This window comes from Letharia lupina (assembly GCF_014066315.1).
Source record: "Letharia lupina isolate WasteWater1 chromosome Unknown contig_8, whole genome shotgun sequence".
NCBI lineage: Eukaryota > Fungi > Ascomycota > Lecanoromycetes > Lecanorales > Parmeliaceae > Letharia > Letharia lupina.
The window spans coordinates 1,562,770-1,578,970 of NW_023502977.1; the positions used below are offsets into that span (position 1 = coordinate 1,562,770).

The 16,201-nt window shown below is 47.2% G+C and overlaps 5 protein-coding genes across 5 annotated transcripts; 3 read left to right on the plus strand and 2 right to left on the minus strand.

Annotated features, from left to right (window-relative positions):
* Nucleotides 1–3,003: 3,003 nt before the first annotated feature.
* Nucleotides 3,004–4,787, minus strand: HO133_010293 (uncharacterized protein; the record flags this gene model as incomplete). The annotated part of the gene is made up of 3 exons (XM_037301147.1): nucleotides 3,004–4,442; nucleotides 4,532–4,556; nucleotides 4,608–4,787. 3 exons carry the CDS (start codon nucleotides 4,785–4,787, stop codon nucleotides 3,004–3,006), a joined length of 1,644 nt encoding a protein of 547 aa, XP_037153964.1.
* Nucleotides 4,788–8,361: 3,574 nt separating this feature from the next.
* On the plus strand, nucleotides 8,362–9,128 carry HO133_010294 (uncharacterized protein; the record flags this gene model as incomplete). Its single annotated transcript, XM_037301148.1, has 2 exons — nucleotides 8,362–8,643; nucleotides 8,745–9,128. 2 exons carry the CDS (start codon nucleotides 8,362–8,364, stop codon nucleotides 9,126–9,128), a joined length of 666 nt encoding a protein of 221 aa, XP_037153965.1.
* Nucleotides 9,129–10,284: 1,156 nt separating this feature from the next.
* Nucleotides 10,285–10,884, plus strand: HO133_010295 (uncharacterized protein; the record flags this gene model as incomplete). The annotated part of the gene is made up of 2 exons (XM_037301149.1): nucleotides 10,285–10,314; nucleotides 10,387–10,884. 2 exons carry the CDS (start codon nucleotides 10,285–10,287, stop codon nucleotides 10,882–10,884), a joined length of 528 nt encoding a protein of 175 aa, XP_037153966.1.
* Nucleotides 10,885–11,831: 947 nt separating this feature from the next.
* Nucleotides 11,832–13,891, plus strand: HO133_010296 (uncharacterized protein; the record flags this gene model as incomplete). Its single annotated transcript, XM_037301150.1, has 2 exons — nucleotides 11,832–13,293; nucleotides 13,350–13,891. The coding sequence occupies 2 exons, from the start codon at nucleotides 11,832–11,834 to the stop codon at nucleotides 13,889–13,891; spliced, it is 2,004 nt and encodes a 667-aa protein (XP_037153967.1).
* A 467-nt stretch (nucleotides 13,892–14,358) lies between these two features.
* HO133_010297 (uncharacterized protein) lies at nucleotides 14,359–15,876 on the minus strand (the record flags this gene model as incomplete). Its single annotated transcript, XM_037301151.1, has 1 exon — nucleotides 14,359–15,876. One exon carries the CDS (start codon nucleotides 15,874–15,876, stop codon nucleotides 14,359–14,361), a length of 1,518 nt encoding a protein of 505 aa, XP_037153968.1.
* Nucleotides 15,877–16,201: the final 325 nt, after the last annotated feature.

Below are 16,201 nucleotides of genomic sequence, written 5' to 3' on the forward strand. Positions count from 1 at the left end.
AATAGATCTTTCTTCTTTAAAAGTAGAATTAAAGAAATTAATATTATTAGTCTTTAGATATAATAAGTTACCTTTATTTCTTATAGCGTTATTTTCTAGGGGGTTAGAATTATCTAGCGAACTTAATAGGCCGAGCTAAGAAGTAACGTTTTAAAGTAATCTTTTATAATATAATTTATTATTATTAAAAAGAATTTAAACTCTCTTTTAAGATTAATCTTTTTAAGAAGATATTTTAGATTCGATAGAGTAAGTATAAATAGTCTCTTTTTATAAATATAACTCTAATAATAAACCTAATACTTTCGAAGTTTAATTCGAAAGAGATAATTATAGAGAAAGTATATAAAGTAATATTAATAAATAAAGAATTCTTAAATCGATAAAATATTAAGGTATTTCTTTCGAAGATATTAAAAATATCTTAAAGAGTAGACTTATCGATAACTTAGTTATATAATTAGCTTAATACTTTTATAAACTATAATTATACTCTAATATATTTATTTCTCATAGAGATATCTCGATTAATTTAAGAAGATTTAAAGTTACTTCTAACGATTTAAGTAATTAGATAATAAATATTCTTATTAAAAAGACTTATAAAAGAGTAATTGCTTTCGATAAATTCTAAAAGTTAAAATATAAGAATTATTATATCTCTAGAAATAGAATTTATTATAGAGATTAAGGATTTTAAAGAAGTTATTATAAAGATTAATTAACGATAATATCGATAACTTATAAAAGTAGATAAAGAAGTAAGAATTAAATAAGTTAAGATTTAATTCTTTTAGAAAAAACTTTTTTTTAAGAGAGATTTCTTTCTTAAAAAGAAAGATATAGCGAGATTATTAATTTAAAAGTAACTTCGATTTAGAAGAAACTTCTTAGTAGATAGTAAAAGCTCGACGATTTTAATATAAAAGTAAGCTAACGATATTATCGAGTAAGTAATTAAAGAAGTTTTTAGAAAAGAAAGATTATAAGAAAAGAAAGTAGTTACTTCGAAAGTATATATAACGAAACTATTTTTTATATCGTAGCGAAAGACTTTTATTAAAGAATTATAATACTTTCTAGCTAATACTTATTAAAGATATAAAGAATAATAGACTTAATTATTAAATCTCTTAGTACTTATTAAGTAAAGAAATAATACTAATAAGACGATTTCGATATTACTATTATTTACTAAGAGTAATAATCTAATTAATATAATATAACTTAATTAATTATATTAATAAAGAGACTACTTTCTAAGTAAGTAATTCTTATTAAGCCTTGCTTAACGAAAGGCCTTACTTGACGAAAGCCCTTACTAGAAGAAAGACCTTTCATGGCAATCTCTAATAGCTTCCGCGCGATCATTAATCTAATTAAAGAGGCTATACGCCTAGTAGATGAGGCTATATATTTACTAAGTAGAGGCTATATATTTAATAGATAGAAGCTATACGCGTAATAGCTGCTATAATTTATTAAATAATATTCTATTATTAAAAGAAGACTTAAAATTATTATATTCGCTTTTATCGATCTAGACTCACTTAGATATAAGATTATATAGATATAAAATACGAGTTTTCTAAATCTTAGATACTATAATAATAATATATATTAATATTAAGGCCTATAAGTATAAAGCTACTATAATTATTAGAGAGTTATTATTACTAATTAAGAAGTAAGCTATAATTAAAAAAAAAAAATTTAAAAAATTTTAAAAAAAAATTTTTTTTTATTAAAAAAAAAATTTTTTTTTTTTATTAAAAAAAAAAAAACATTATAAAATACGCGCTATAATTTACACTCTTCAGAATTTAAATTAATTACCTTGGTGTGTAGCAATGATATAGGATAAGCGAATATTGGAAAATGGAAAATGGAAAAATGAAAAATGGATTTTCGGTGGTTGACCCCTGGTCCAAATGGGTTGCCGTAATAATGGCTACATGCCTAAATACGAGGCAGCACTTGACGGCATTGACACCTGTGAGGAACTACGACAACTTAATATCACTCCACAAGACAGTTGAAGGATTCGATAATGGCATTGCTAAGCAGGTTCTCAACAGCAACGTGTGGTAGAAATGATTGCAGAGCGTGTAGCGGACGCAATGAACCAAGGGGTCTCAGTAATCGTGCCACGCAATCAGCTCGTTCCTAGTGCGTGGCACGATCGTTTTGATCAACGACGATGGTTTTCAATGCTCTCCCATGGCCTCCCGTGTGGCCTCCCGTGTTGCCTCCGCCCAATGTCCATCCATACATACAACAAATCAAAAATTACACGATACCAACATCGCCCCGGCTATGGTGCTCGCCGTCCTGTCAAACCTCTCAGACATCCCGTTCTGGTATGCGTTGTACGTGATCGTAAATTCTCCCACAACGCCCATTTCCTTCACTCTCGTTCTCGGTGGACTGGTACCCCTCGGCGTTCTCTGTTCGAATGATATTCACCGGCTTGTAGTCTTCCAACCAAGAGCACATACTCTGACCTCGTGTATCAAGACATTCTCGTACTTCCGCCTCTAGATGCCACAGGGCGGAGTCCTGCGGCTTTCGACGAGGGAGAATGTCAAAAGCTGATACGGCATCTATGCCATCTTCTCTCTTCGCATCATGGTCTAGGTTTGACGAGGAGGATTAGTGCAGTGGATTTTGTAGTCAGTGAGTCTCGATCCTTTTTGTATGTTCAAGGATTGTTTGCTTGGGATTAAGTTAAGGTGTGGAGATGTTCGAATACGGTTGTCAGATTTGGGGTTGGCCATTAGGAAAAGAGACAAGCACTAGGGCAATACAAGCCTTGAATCCTATGGCCAAAGCTTCAAGGTACTCTTGAGGATCAAGAAGAGTGTGATGTGAGTGGTCTGCAGTGAGCATAGGCGGTTTGACGGCTTAAGATCTCCTTTGACCAATCTCCCTCGTGGAAACAGCCGGAGAAGCTCGTTATGATGAAAAATAGAATATCAACATCCCACACTCTCTGGGCCCCTCTCACCGTCTCTCAAGATTCGCGTGCAGTTTGTGCTGCCTCATAAACAAGCTCGAAACAGACGCCAGGACACTAAACCCACAGACAACAATAAAAACACCTTGAACAGCTTCCATGTAATCCTGCTGCACCAGTCCCCTCAACTCAGCCGGTAGCCGGCCAATCTCGTCGAAATCCTCTCTGATCTTATCAATGATCCCCTCGGCATCTGCCACGCTACCGATACTTCTATGCAACTTGACGCGCAGCAGATTCTGAAAAGCAGCGGATGCTATCGTGAGGCCGATGACAGAGCCAGTCGACCTGAAGGCAAATCCGGCTGATGTGACCACTGCTTGGTGTTCTTGCTCCACAGCACTGACGAGAGCGATGAGGGTGGTTACCAGGATGCCGCCGACCCCTAGGCCGAACACGGCTAGGTAGATGAAAGGATACACGGTTGGTGTATTCGCGTTCATCGTCACTGTGAGCGCGGTGGAAAGTACAAGTAGTGCGTGAGAACATTTGTCGAGGTAGTAGTAGTTGCCCGTCGCTTTCATGATGAGGCCTGCAGCAAATGCCCCAACCGCTGCGCCAGCGCTAAACGGAATGAATCGCAGGCCAGCTTCGGTGGGCGATTTGCCGAGAAGTTGTAGATAGACGGGCATGAAGTATGTGAGGCCGAAGTACGCCATGAATACGAACCAGTAGCTGAGACAGGCAGAGGCGACGGTACGGTTAAGGAGGATTCGGATCGGGATGATGGGTTCGAGTGCCCTGTTTTCTTCAACGTAGACAAAGATGGAGAGAAATACTATAGATAGTGGTAGCGCGGTCAAGACTAGAGGGTGAGTCCAGGCCAGGACATTGCCTCCCGTATTCAGACCCAGGAGGAAGAGCACCAGAGCACAGGTCAGAGTGAACGATCCCAGGTAGTCGACACGTTTCAGCGCTGACCTCTCGCTTATCTTGACAGGGACTTTGACGGTGAAGAACACCATCACGGCACCAACTATCACAAAGGGTACTTGCACCAAAAAGGCAACCCTCCATCCTGCTAACCCGTTGATCCAGCCACCCAACAAGCCTCCAATCCCAGACCCGGCACCGATGATGATGTTTCCGATACCTTGCAGCACGCCTCGTTTCCTCAGGGGCACCAGGTCACCAGCGACGAACATGCAGATCGTGACCGTTGCTCCGCCTCCTAAGCCAGCAATGGTGCGGCCTGTGATGAGGACCCATTCGCTCGGAGCCACGCCACAGAGCAGAGTTCCCAGACCGAAAACGAAATTGCAGACCAGAAGACCTTGGCGGCGGCCAAAGATGTCTGTGAGGCGGCCACTGAGGGGTTGAGTGACGGATTGGCCAATCAGGTAGGCTGAACCGATCCAAGAAAGCGTCTTGAGTGAGGAGAAGGAGCTTGAAATTGGAACCAAGAGGGTTGCAACGATTGTTGAATCTGTGTAAGTATCTGCTTGAGTCGTCTTTTCCACGAGAAAATGAAAGAATCCAAGTATCGATGAAAGAAAAAGGTATTGAAGTACTGACCAACAGCTATCAAAACCACACCAACCTAAGCAAATCAGCCTCAAGCTCCCAAATGGGTATTCAGGGCATGAGCTACCCATATACTGCCCATAATCAAAGCTAACCTGGCGTTGGATAGCTGCTCATGTCGAGAAGGCAAGGAATTTGAAACTCCCCATTCGCCATCATCATGAGGTTTGCCCTCGGCAGGCACGTTTTGAGCATCATTCACTTGTCTGAGAAGGGGACTTCGCTCGCTGGGCTTCGACAGCGACATTGATGAGTTGACGATGGCATGTTCAGAAATGGACGGGGATATCACGGGTTATCAAAAGAGCGAATGCTCGGAATTGGAGCTGTCATTGTAACGCTTAAGAGCTTCACCTAATCAAATGAATGTGTGTGTGGTGCGCTTGTGCGATCTCGCTTGGTCAGATTACCGTGCATATTACACCATCAGCTACTCGTGGTTAGGCTCGACTTTGGCGCCCCAACGAATTTGCCGCTCGTTTCCATGACGCATGATTAGCACTTAACGACAAGATATTCATGGCGGTAATGACGACGTGACTCGAAAGCTTGAACATTGGGATCGGCGGCGTAGCAAGTTGTATCAGTCTGTAAGCGTGAAAATCCTGGCCTGGGTAGATACTTGTACACTTTTGCTGAACATCCTCCAAGTCTTTCAGCTTCTCACTCACCTACATGAAGAGGCGGGATTTCCAACAGCCCGTAGGGTCTATGTAAGTTAGTGGGTTAAGGTGGGAGCCCATCAATGGTAGCAGTGATGACGTATTGATACTCCGTAGAGCGGTTCCACCTATGGATGCAGGCCTAGATGTTCGCGCTTTGTCAGCCAATGAGGGTTGGAATGACCTTTCGAATAGAGCTGATACCCGCCCTGAGATTTGAACCAGTTCTGTAAACCGGACCACATGAGCGGCGAGCTGGGCCCCATTGTTTCGCCTCATGGGCTTTCCCGCCTATGTCAAGGGATCTCATACACATACATTCCGTTTCGATACATGTACACTACCTCAGTAATCCCTCGCACCCTTGACCGTTGAAGAAGTCGGACCCGTGTCCTATAGGACTATCTCAAAACACAGCAACTTTGATATGCACTGAATTCATAGAATCTCATACATAATAGAAAACCCTTTTTGATGCATGTACATATCCTTAGCAATCCCTCGCACCCGTGACTATTGGAACAATCGGACCCGTTTCTGCAGAGTGGTCTTAGAACACGGCAACTTTGATCTGCACTGCAGCCTTTGAAATTCAAGTACTGGGACCCGGTTTCTGCAGAACCAATTCAAGAAAATGCAGCATCAAAATGCATCAAAAAATGGCCTCATACCTTTACGAGTGTCCAAAGGCTAGTGCCTTAAAGAAGTTCCTCGCCAGAAAAAATGTTTGATATGGTAACCGATCTGATGGGAATGATCCCAATGTTTCTCCCCCGGGTGCTCACACGCCTGTGAATTGGATGTCCGAACGGGTGACATACCCAAACTAGTCTTCCGTTCTCTCCAGAGTCAAAGATTTGTCTTGTTCGATCTCACCACGGGCCACACGCTTGTACGAACCGAGAACCGGCCAGGATCCGGTACCTGCAGCTGGCTTGTGTGGCAAACTGCGGCGGTGAGAGATGAGCAAAATCAGGCGCCTAAGCTTGGCGGAGACACAGTCTCACGTACAATGGTATCGTTGGGTTGACAGCTTCCAAAGATTTCACTGTGTCGAGCGTCTCTGTGTTACGTCGCCCGGTGACATGGGAAGAAGAACCAAGTAGATTGAGCAGGCGGCTCGACTAAGACTGGTATGGGTGTTGAGATTACTTCCCGGACTCGCTACTGTCTTGCGATCAATGTGTACTCAGTCTGGAGCTTGAAGTGAGATGCAAGTGACTGTCAAATATCCCTGGGATCGCATGCTTACCATGATCCGCGTATCCTGCGAAAGAATTGGAGATGCATGAAATTGGCAATGACGGATCTATCTAGTTACGTCCCCGTGCCGTTCTTGTCTTTTTCGACCATGAGGCTTTTCCACCTAAAGTAGAAGTCAAACGCGCCCGACCCATTTCTTACCGGCCCTACCCAGCGATATTCACGCTGCTTGGCGAAGTGCGCCACATTACACAGCCCAAGTCTAGCCAGCTTCTCCCAGTCCCATACGCTGAAGCCAAGACGGCGAAACGGCTCGAAGTCAGCACGCTGAAACGGCTCGAAGCGGGAACGATGAAGTGTCCTATCGAATGATTGGTGAATTGATTGAAACACGCTTACTCCTGGGCTGCTGCGACTGAGATGCATTGTAGTTTGGCGCCATTTGGTTGACACGTAGTCGTGGTAGGGAATAGGTTTCGGTACAGTCACAAATTTCGGCTCAAGGTCGGGAAGCCTAGAGAAGTGCGGTGGGCGAGCTGATAGCGTTGTTCAGGATTCAAAGATCAAGGTATACTGTGCTAATAGATAGCGAAGGCCGAGAACTAGGAAAGAACTTTTGGATTTAGATCATCCTCTACCCCTCATGTTGAGAAGTTGTCATTCACTGAACATCCGTGGTGTCTTTGAAACTGCCTACTAGGCACATTTCGCGACTAAGGTTTCCTGCATTTCACCAAGACACCCCAACAGGTTGTCGTCATCGGCAATGGCAGGACAGGGGAGAGATCCTTGGGGGGAGGTGTCACCTGCTTGTCGATGAAAACCAATCGGACAGTTCCCGTAACGGTAGGGATTCACAGGATCCAAGAATGCTCAACTAGCTCCATGAAACGCTGCTGCAGGTTCCCGCTGAAAAGGCCAGGTAAGAGTACCTTTTAAATTGCCTTCCCCAGCGTACTTCTTCATGCAGAGTGCCTTTCAAAGACATGCAGTAACTAAGGCTGGTATAGTCTTCCAGAAATGTGGAGGGCCCTCGAGCGAAGATGTCACTCGCTTGCCGAACAACGCGAAGCGAGAACTCTCGTAGTATCATGGGTTCACAAGACTCAATACCTATGAATTAGCTTCATGAAACGCTCCTGTAGATTACTGGTGGCAAGGCCAGGTACGTTAAGCTGAACATTCCCGCGGCTCCTTCATTCGGAGATTGCCTTCTAGACACAGGCCATAATCGACACTTACCTCATTTCCCCAAGATGCTCGAACACATTGCTGTGACTGGATATGCCACGAAAAGGCGAAAAATTCTCAAGTGGAGATGTCACTGCCCTGTCGAACAAAACCAATAAGAATCATCGGAGAGCTCCCGTGTCCTGAGGATTCGTGCAATACAAAAACACCCATATACTTCCATGGAAAGCTCATGCATACTCCTGCTACAACCGAGACTGAAACGGGGAAATGCTCATCACGAGCCAAGGTACCTCTCGGTTAGCCCTCCGGGTTATTGTTAACAATCTCCCATGAAGTCAGACAGTGCCCGTCGTCTCTCTCAAGTATCTGTATCTAGTGCTGTCTTGTTCTAGCTCCTGCAATTTGAAAGCCTATTCGTTCCTCGTTTGAGATTTACCTTCCAAAAGTATCGAATCATTGTGGGACTGTCCTTTCCGCAAGTTCTCCCAAAAGGTTATTCAATCACCACGGAATTATCCTTGTCATCGGGGTGCAACTGTCGTGATGGCTCCACTAATCACGGGCTCATGGGTGGTGAAGCTTGCGACCATCTGTGTAGCGACTTTAGCTTCTCTACCATTTGGGACAAGCATATTTGCACAGAATTGGAGCTCACTACCAACTTGACCAAGCCTCGCGACGGTGGGTTGGACCCCGATCCTGAACCTTCTCCTGAGTCCACACCTTCGCCTACATCATGCTCAGAGTCAACCTCTGGGTATCATGCACATCAATGAGCCAATAACAAGCTCATCTCTTGTCATAGGATGCGACGTCACAGCGAGCGCTACGACTACTGGGGCTGAATCTTGCTCAGACGCAGACGTCATCGAGGATCAAGGCGAAGATGGTGGCCCAGCCCCAGCCGCAGAGTCTACCAGCTCGGCTAGCGCCTCGGCTACCATCACTCCTCCTCCAAACACACCCACTCCGGCTCCGACCTCAACGCCATCTTGCTACCTCCAGGATGAGGATCCCGATCTAGGTATCAATTCCGCTTATTGCGTATGCGAAGGAAGCTTAAACTACCTCGAACCTTCATCCACAGGCAGTTGTGCATTTACGGCGCTGCCTTCACGGACCATTAATCCAACAATATCGCCTAGCGTAGTCACCAGCAATTATCAAATCTGCACAGTCGTCGACGTCAACAACGGCGAGTGCACCACGATGCCCAACTGCGTCCCAACAACGTCATCAACGGCTCCATCACCGCCTGCTTCCCCGAAGCCGCCGCCTGCACCACCTCAGTACTCAACATTGGCTACTTCGATGAATGTGAGCCTGACGGCGGTTTAGGAGAGGAAGGAGGAGCATCATGCGGGAGCTACTGGACAGTCTTCACCGACCCTCAAGGAGTAACCTACAATCCTTGCAACGACAAAGCCATCTGGGACGACACAAAGGCCTTTGACGGTAATGAGATTAAGTATTCCGTGTCAGAAGGCCCATTCAATGGTGGCCGCTTGACCGGCTGCGTGTACAGTTAGCTTTCATCTACGGATGTTGGGAGCATGGCGTGTGGCGGAGTGGTTGGGTCCTGCGTGAAGGATACGAGCGGGAGACAAAGCTGTGATGGAGGAGACGATACATGGGCGCCTGTGTCGATCTGCACCTTCACATAAGGGCTAGGTAAGCGGAAATGATTCGGTGGTGTCTTCAGAGCTTCTATTCTTGAGGTTTGTTTTTTTAGACACTTAGATATTCATAGACAAGCAAGAGCCTATTAGAGATCCAAGAGGTCAGATCCTGCTCCTGTACATAAAAATTAGGCAATCCAATTTCGTGCAATGAGGGGATCGAGTGCTAGCATCCTGACTCAACCAGTGCAATTCCAGCAGGATTGACCGTCTTTTAGTTGATGGGCACCAGCTATATATGCACTACTACGTGTTCTATCTACACGTGACGAGCTCGATAAGGCTCTTGGCGAGCTCGCAGGAAAGGCAACTCGGTGCGAGTTGGCCCAAAGATTGAGACACGGTAGTAGTTGAATGGCTATAGGTAGGCAGGTAGGTAGAGTGACCATGTAGGAAGAACATAAGGAATTAATATGCAGGTAGGTATGGACCGCTTCATGTACATAAAATCGCCTGGAGAACTCCCCTTGATATCACCTCATTTGGGAGGCAAAAGACTAATATTCGGGTCGGACCGTAGCCAAGTACGAAATGAATGTAATAACACCAACTACCAAACTACCGAAGCGAAATTACCTAGAGTATTACCAACTTCCAGCAAACATTACACTAGTCGATTTATGGATAGTCCGTCGTCGCTACCCTATCATATGCAGGAACCGGATCAACGAGACAGGACGTTCTGCGCATACTGGTGCATAGAGCCGATAGCCGAGCCTACGTGCTTCCCGGTAGCCATGTTGACACTTCTTATTAATGCGGTCTTTCTGATTATGTACCTATCTGAGCAAGGGGTAAACAAATACCTAAGTGGGTAGCTGTTCGCCCCGAGTTCTCTTTCCCAAAGTCGTGTTGGATTCAACATCCTCTAAGGCAAATACTAAAGAGTCGACCCATCATGTGGGAATGTGACACATGCACCCGTACCTTCAACAGCCTGAAGGCATCCGAGCAGCATATGAACGCCCTTGGGCACTGGGAACATTACTGTACGCCATGCCGGCGGATGTTCGATAACGGGAACAATCTCCGCATGGTATTCCTTCCCTTATCCCTCTATTCTCTATCCTTCCTTTATATCATCCTAGCTGACAAAAAGTCCTCCCAGCACCTCAATTCCCGCACCCATCGCGGCGCCAATGTCTCGTGCCCCTTCTGCCAACGAGCCTTCACTTCCGCCAGTGGCGTCTCACATCACCTCGAAGCCGGCTCTTGCCCAAACGCACGCTGCGTCAACCGTGAGAGTATCTTCCATACCCTGCGACAGCGCGATCGAAACGGCATCATTACGAACAACCTCTTGGAATGGCACGGGGAGACCTGGTCTACTGAAAACGCCTGGAACGGCCACACATACCAGTGCTACCTTTGCCGCCGCGGATTCACTGCTACGGGCGACCTCGATCGTCATCTGAAGAGCCCTGCGCATATGCAAGAGATATACCATTGTCCGAATAAGGTGCGATGCGGGTCGCAGTTCAAGACCTTGGCTGGCATGTTCAATCACTTGGAGAGTGAGAGTTGCGGATTCATCAAGTTCAGTGGCGTGCAGAGCAACGTAGGAGGCATTTTAGCGGGGAATCAGAGGATGATTGGCTTTTCCTAGAGCTTGTTTGAAGAGTGATGAGGGGGTACTAACATTTTTGCAAGCATCTCGTTTGACAGTCGAAAGATGCGACCAAACTGGCTGTTGAAAATATTGAACGGGAAGCGGAAAAGGAGGTTGTCCTATTTCGTCCTAAGACCAAAGGGGAGATTGCGAGATTGAAGGATGATACCAATGTGAAGGAGAAAGGGAGTGGATTCTGTTGGAAATTGCTGCAGCACCATAGTGTGTTGTAGCTACCCCTCACGGTGGCAATGACAATATGGCACTAGCGTGGCTTCACATGGTATATAAGTAACCTACATACCACTCCATAGTCAATCAATCCTTCAACCTCTCTTCAAATTCAATGGATTCAAAGCTGGATTATCAACATGACGCCACAACAGACGAAGCAGACGAAGAAGGGAGTCCATTCGCAGCGGCTGGGTGGACACCTGAAATGGAGGCTCCAATGTATAACATTTGGACTAATACATCTTTCGATACTCCAGCCTGAGTCCAGCGCCTTAGACCGCTCTGCCAACCTTGCATTCTTGTTGGTGGGCTCCTATATAGTCACTATAAGTAGGACATTCGAGCAATTGGGCAATACTCGGAACGCGGACACAGGGCACTCCATGTCCAGCGATACTGGCTTGAGACTAGTACCGCGAGGACTTCGTGATAACAGACGATTACAGGTGACAATGGTATAGAGGGGTCGATATATAGACCTGGATTACCAAGCTCTTCGAACTAAATCGCAAGATAGTCGACAAGCCGTCATACCCATAAGGAAAGGGGTTTTCATATGGGCACGACATACCGAGCGTCGACCTCGACCTTGTTGCACGTCGACGCGGTTCAGTCGCATCACCCTTCAATTGCCGGCTCGATGTGTCCGCACTGACTCTCATTGCTGTTGGTCCTTGCAAGAGGGTGTATCAAGAGGTATTTTAGAGCAAATGTCTTCCACAAAATCCAGCCAGCCACCGGCAGCGCCAGGATCCCACTCCCTTGGATGCGCCCACTCTCCCAGCGGCCCATATGAACAAGAAAAGGCCACAGACGACAATCCCTCTCTCGAACTATTCCCCAATTTATCTCCGCCATCGTTCCAGTACAATGCCTCCCTCCACCCTCTCGATACCACGTCCCCATCACCTCCAACAATAACATCACCCCACGTCGCGACTCCGCAGAGTGCAGGCCTACGACTACAAACGGAGCACCTGAGTGAGAGGAAGCGCGAAGAGTCAGCGTCCTCCGTGAGCAGCAATCCTATCTCCGAGACCTCACAAACCGTCTTCAATGCTGGTCTACCTGTCCGCAGTTCTAGCATTCGATCCGCCTTCTCCTCGAGGCACAGGGCCGATTCGCTCACACCTAGCTCTGCGCTATCGTCGCCAGGAGTGGGGCCACTGGCCGATATGACTCCATTGCCTTCGCCCATTTCGGGATGGGGATCTCCAGGCTATGGGAGAAGGTCAATAGACGAGGAAATGGGCGACGCTACACCGATTGCAATAACGGCCGAGGAAGACGGTGAAGTATTGCCAGAGCCTATGGACTTTTCGCGAGCGTCGTCTAAAAAGCGAAAGATACCTCTCGTGGCAAGAGACATGACCAGTGAACAAGCGCAGATCTACAATGCGAATGCAGCCGCCTATGCGAAGAATCGAAGCGTCAGCGAGTATGTGCCGGAGGGAATGCAGATACCGAGGTCTCGGAATATCGTTGTATCAACTTCTGGCGGTCCCCCCGTCACTACCTCACTCTCTCCCCTCGACGATCACATGCACCGCGAGCAATATCTGGCAATCCAACGAGGCCTGGCTATATCTATACCGAAACCGCCAACCCCACCGGACAGTAACCGGGGAGCCGAGAGTGCTGATCATGAATTTCCACCATTAAGTCCAAAACTATCCCAAGGCCCACTGCCACTACTGTACGAGGCTTACATGGTTCGTGGAGGCAAGTTGAGAAGGTGGAGAGGACTGCGCCAGCTTGGGAAGGGAACTTTTAGCACAGTGATGCTTGCCACTAGCGAGGGCATGAATAAGTCAATCACGTTGGAGGAAAACCAAGTCAGACCCAAGTCTTTAGTAGCTGTCAAAATCTGTGAGCAAGGGCCAGCCGGAGGTGCAGACGAGAAAAAGATGAAGATCTCGATTAAACGTGAATTGGAAATCATGAAGTCAATACATCATCCATCATTAGTACACCTCAAAGCCGTCAAAATGTGTGAACAGCAAACCTTCCTCATCCTTGGTTTCTGCGCCGGTGGAGATCTTTTTGAACTGGCAAGCCTGAAGCTAGAAATCCTGATGCCGAGCCTAATCCGCCGCATGTTCTCGGAACTGGTTGCGGCTGTGCGGTATCTGCATTTGCAATATATTGTACACCGCGACATCAAGCTCGAAAGTATATATCCAAAGCGCACCAAAGAGGTGTATCCGTACGCTAACGCGATCACCTAGACGTCCTTGTCAATATCCCTACCCCCGCCCTCACCACCACAACTGACAATTGGCAAACCTACCCGGCCCCAATCGTCACCCTCACTGACCTCGGCCTAGGCCGATGGATCCCGCGCCCCCCAGAATCACCTCTCCTCGACACCCGATGCGGCAGCGAAGACTACGCCGCTCCCGAAGTGTTAATCGGTCAAGAATACGATGGCCGTGCTACGGATGCTTGGGCCCTTGGCGTTCTACTGTACGCTATTATGGAAGGAAGGTTACCGTTCGACCCTATCCCCGGAGCCAGGAGGAAGAGCCCAACGAGTCACAGGATCGCGAGATGTGAGTGGCAGTGGGTAAGATACGCGGATGCGGAAGGGGAGTGGGATGGGATGAAAGGGAAGGAGCTGGAGGGCGCGAGGGATGTTGTGGAGGGCCTTTTGGCGAGGGCGAGGAGTCGCTGGACTTTGGAGAAGGTGCAGGAGAAGGAGTGGGTCAAGGGTGGGGTGCAGGTTCCAGGGGGCCTGAGGATGGAAGAGGAGGACGAGAGCTACGAGTAGGGTGGGAACTTTTGATGCGTCGTTCGATGATACCATATATGACTTTTACGCCGCTGTACGAGTACCCGCAGGGAGTTTTGGGATATCTTCGAACGGGATTTTTGGGCCAAGAGCTTCTATATTGCTGGACTTGGGATAGATCTAGTGACGTTCCATTTTTTTTCGATGCTCTTTCGGCGTTCACCAATCAAAAAGCGGGATCTTTAAGCGGCCCTGTGTTTTGTTATATTTTGATATAAGGATTTCGATCCCAAAAAGTCTGTAGAAGAACGAAATCTGTGTTGTAAACGGGGTTACTCTATTCAACGATATCGCTATTGATACCGTTTGAGCAAAACATTGCAAAAGCCTTCGACTACGTTCCGAACTCTCAAGAAATGAATCAAGATTCATCGAGCTGGGCACCAGCGTCATGACAATCTTTCTCCGTTGGCGGCCAGCGCCTTGCAAAACATCTTCATGCATATTTACCACCAGCCATCACTCGAATCCCACTCCGACCACGTATCATCCGAATTCGGCAAATAGGAGTCCAAGAATTCATCCAGGCTCGATTTATCACTCGAACACGGCCCCATGAAATACGCCTCGATGCCCTCCTTGAGCTCGGGGCAATACTCCTCAGAACCCACTTCGAAATCCAAGCCTTCGTCCAGCCCCTCCAAACGTCCTAACACCACCATCGAGTCTAGCGTCAAGATCTTGCGCATCTTGTTGAACGCGGAGAACCAGTCTCCATCCAACAAACCAATGCTGGAGAGGTAGAGGGACTTGAGGGTGCTGGCGTGTCGGGAGCAGAAGGAGACGAGGTCGTCTTCGCTGGTGGCGATCATTTTGAGTTCGAAGGTCTTGAGGGAGGGCCAGTGGTGCTCGCCGACTACGTACTTGAGATGGGTAGGCCAGGTGGGTTCGTTAAATTGGAAGCCGATTCGTAGGTGTTCGAGGTTGGGCGCTGCGGTGACGAAATCCCGGAGTCGTCCTGCTTCGAGATATGAGGCACATGATTCAATCTCGAGCTCTTCAAGTGAATAATCATCATCTTGTCCAAGGCCCGTAGCGAATTCGAGTCTCAGATTCTTGAGGTTCGACACACTGTTCCTCATGCGGGCAAAAGTCTCGGTGTCTTGCTTGAGGATCCGCCAACTGACTACCCCACAGTGCAGGGCTTTCACTTTCAATCCGGCCTGATAGGCTCCAAGCAAAAGGGAACGCATTTGCCGGAGGCCCAAAGGTTCCAACTTGGTGTCTCGAGGGTTGTCAATTTCGTAGTAAGTGCAGAAGGCTGGCTCGAACGTCTTTCTCAGCCTTGAGGTACGAATCCGAGCGCAGCACTGAGTAGACATTGTGAGTTCTTTCACATGGGGGAAATGTTTCATAGCCTCTACCACTTCCTTCTCTTGCACAGCTGCTTCTTCAGAACCCTGTTGAAAGTAGGTGAAGTCGCAGTAATGTTCAAAGGCATGGTCCATCTGCTCTTCGGTATAGTGATGGCGAGGTGCTGCGCTCATTTTGCTAGCCTCACGATTGAAGGTCCGCACGCTTCTATCAGAGGCGTGGGGGCATGGATGGCGCATGTGCAGTTCTTCGACTTGTGCGATGTATTGTGGACCAGTAACGATGTGCTCCCAGCGTTTACGGAGGAGTAAGCCAAGTTTGTCGGCTTCGAAGAAGAAAGAAGTGACACATTTGCTGGCTATCGGGTGCTCAGCAAGTGTCTTGAGCTGTTCGAAGCTGTCTTTTGCGAGAATTAGGTGGACTTCTGGAACCATGTACTGTAGACCAATAGGAGCGGCGAGGCGGGAGACGAGACGGAGGTTGGCGATTTCTGTCGGCTTAAGGTAGACACATATCATGTGTACGAGTTCAGCAGGGAGCTTATCGATGGGAAAGTCGATGGATTTTGGGGCTGATGGTAGAGCAGGTTTGCGGACAGCTTTAGGGCGCCGCAAATCGGTTGCTGCATGTCGTGTATTGTTTTTCGCCATGATTTTGAGTGAAGAGTCTGCCAGGAGATTCGAAGATGGATGTGAGACTATCAAACATAAATAGCTGTTCCAATGTGGGGGAAGTCTAGCATATTTGGCGCGTCGCGCGCGTATCCGTAGCGGCTTGGCAAGACTGCATAAATGCATGAGGAATACATAATACTAAACGTTGCCCTTACTCACTCAGAACTCACACTCACACGGGCGTGGTCACTTTAGCGAGTGAGATGATAACACTCTTCACTTACTGGACCCACACCTAAGTCGCTCGGCCTGATTTAGGTGGTCCAGCGATGATCATGAAGATAGGGTTCAAAGGGAAGGG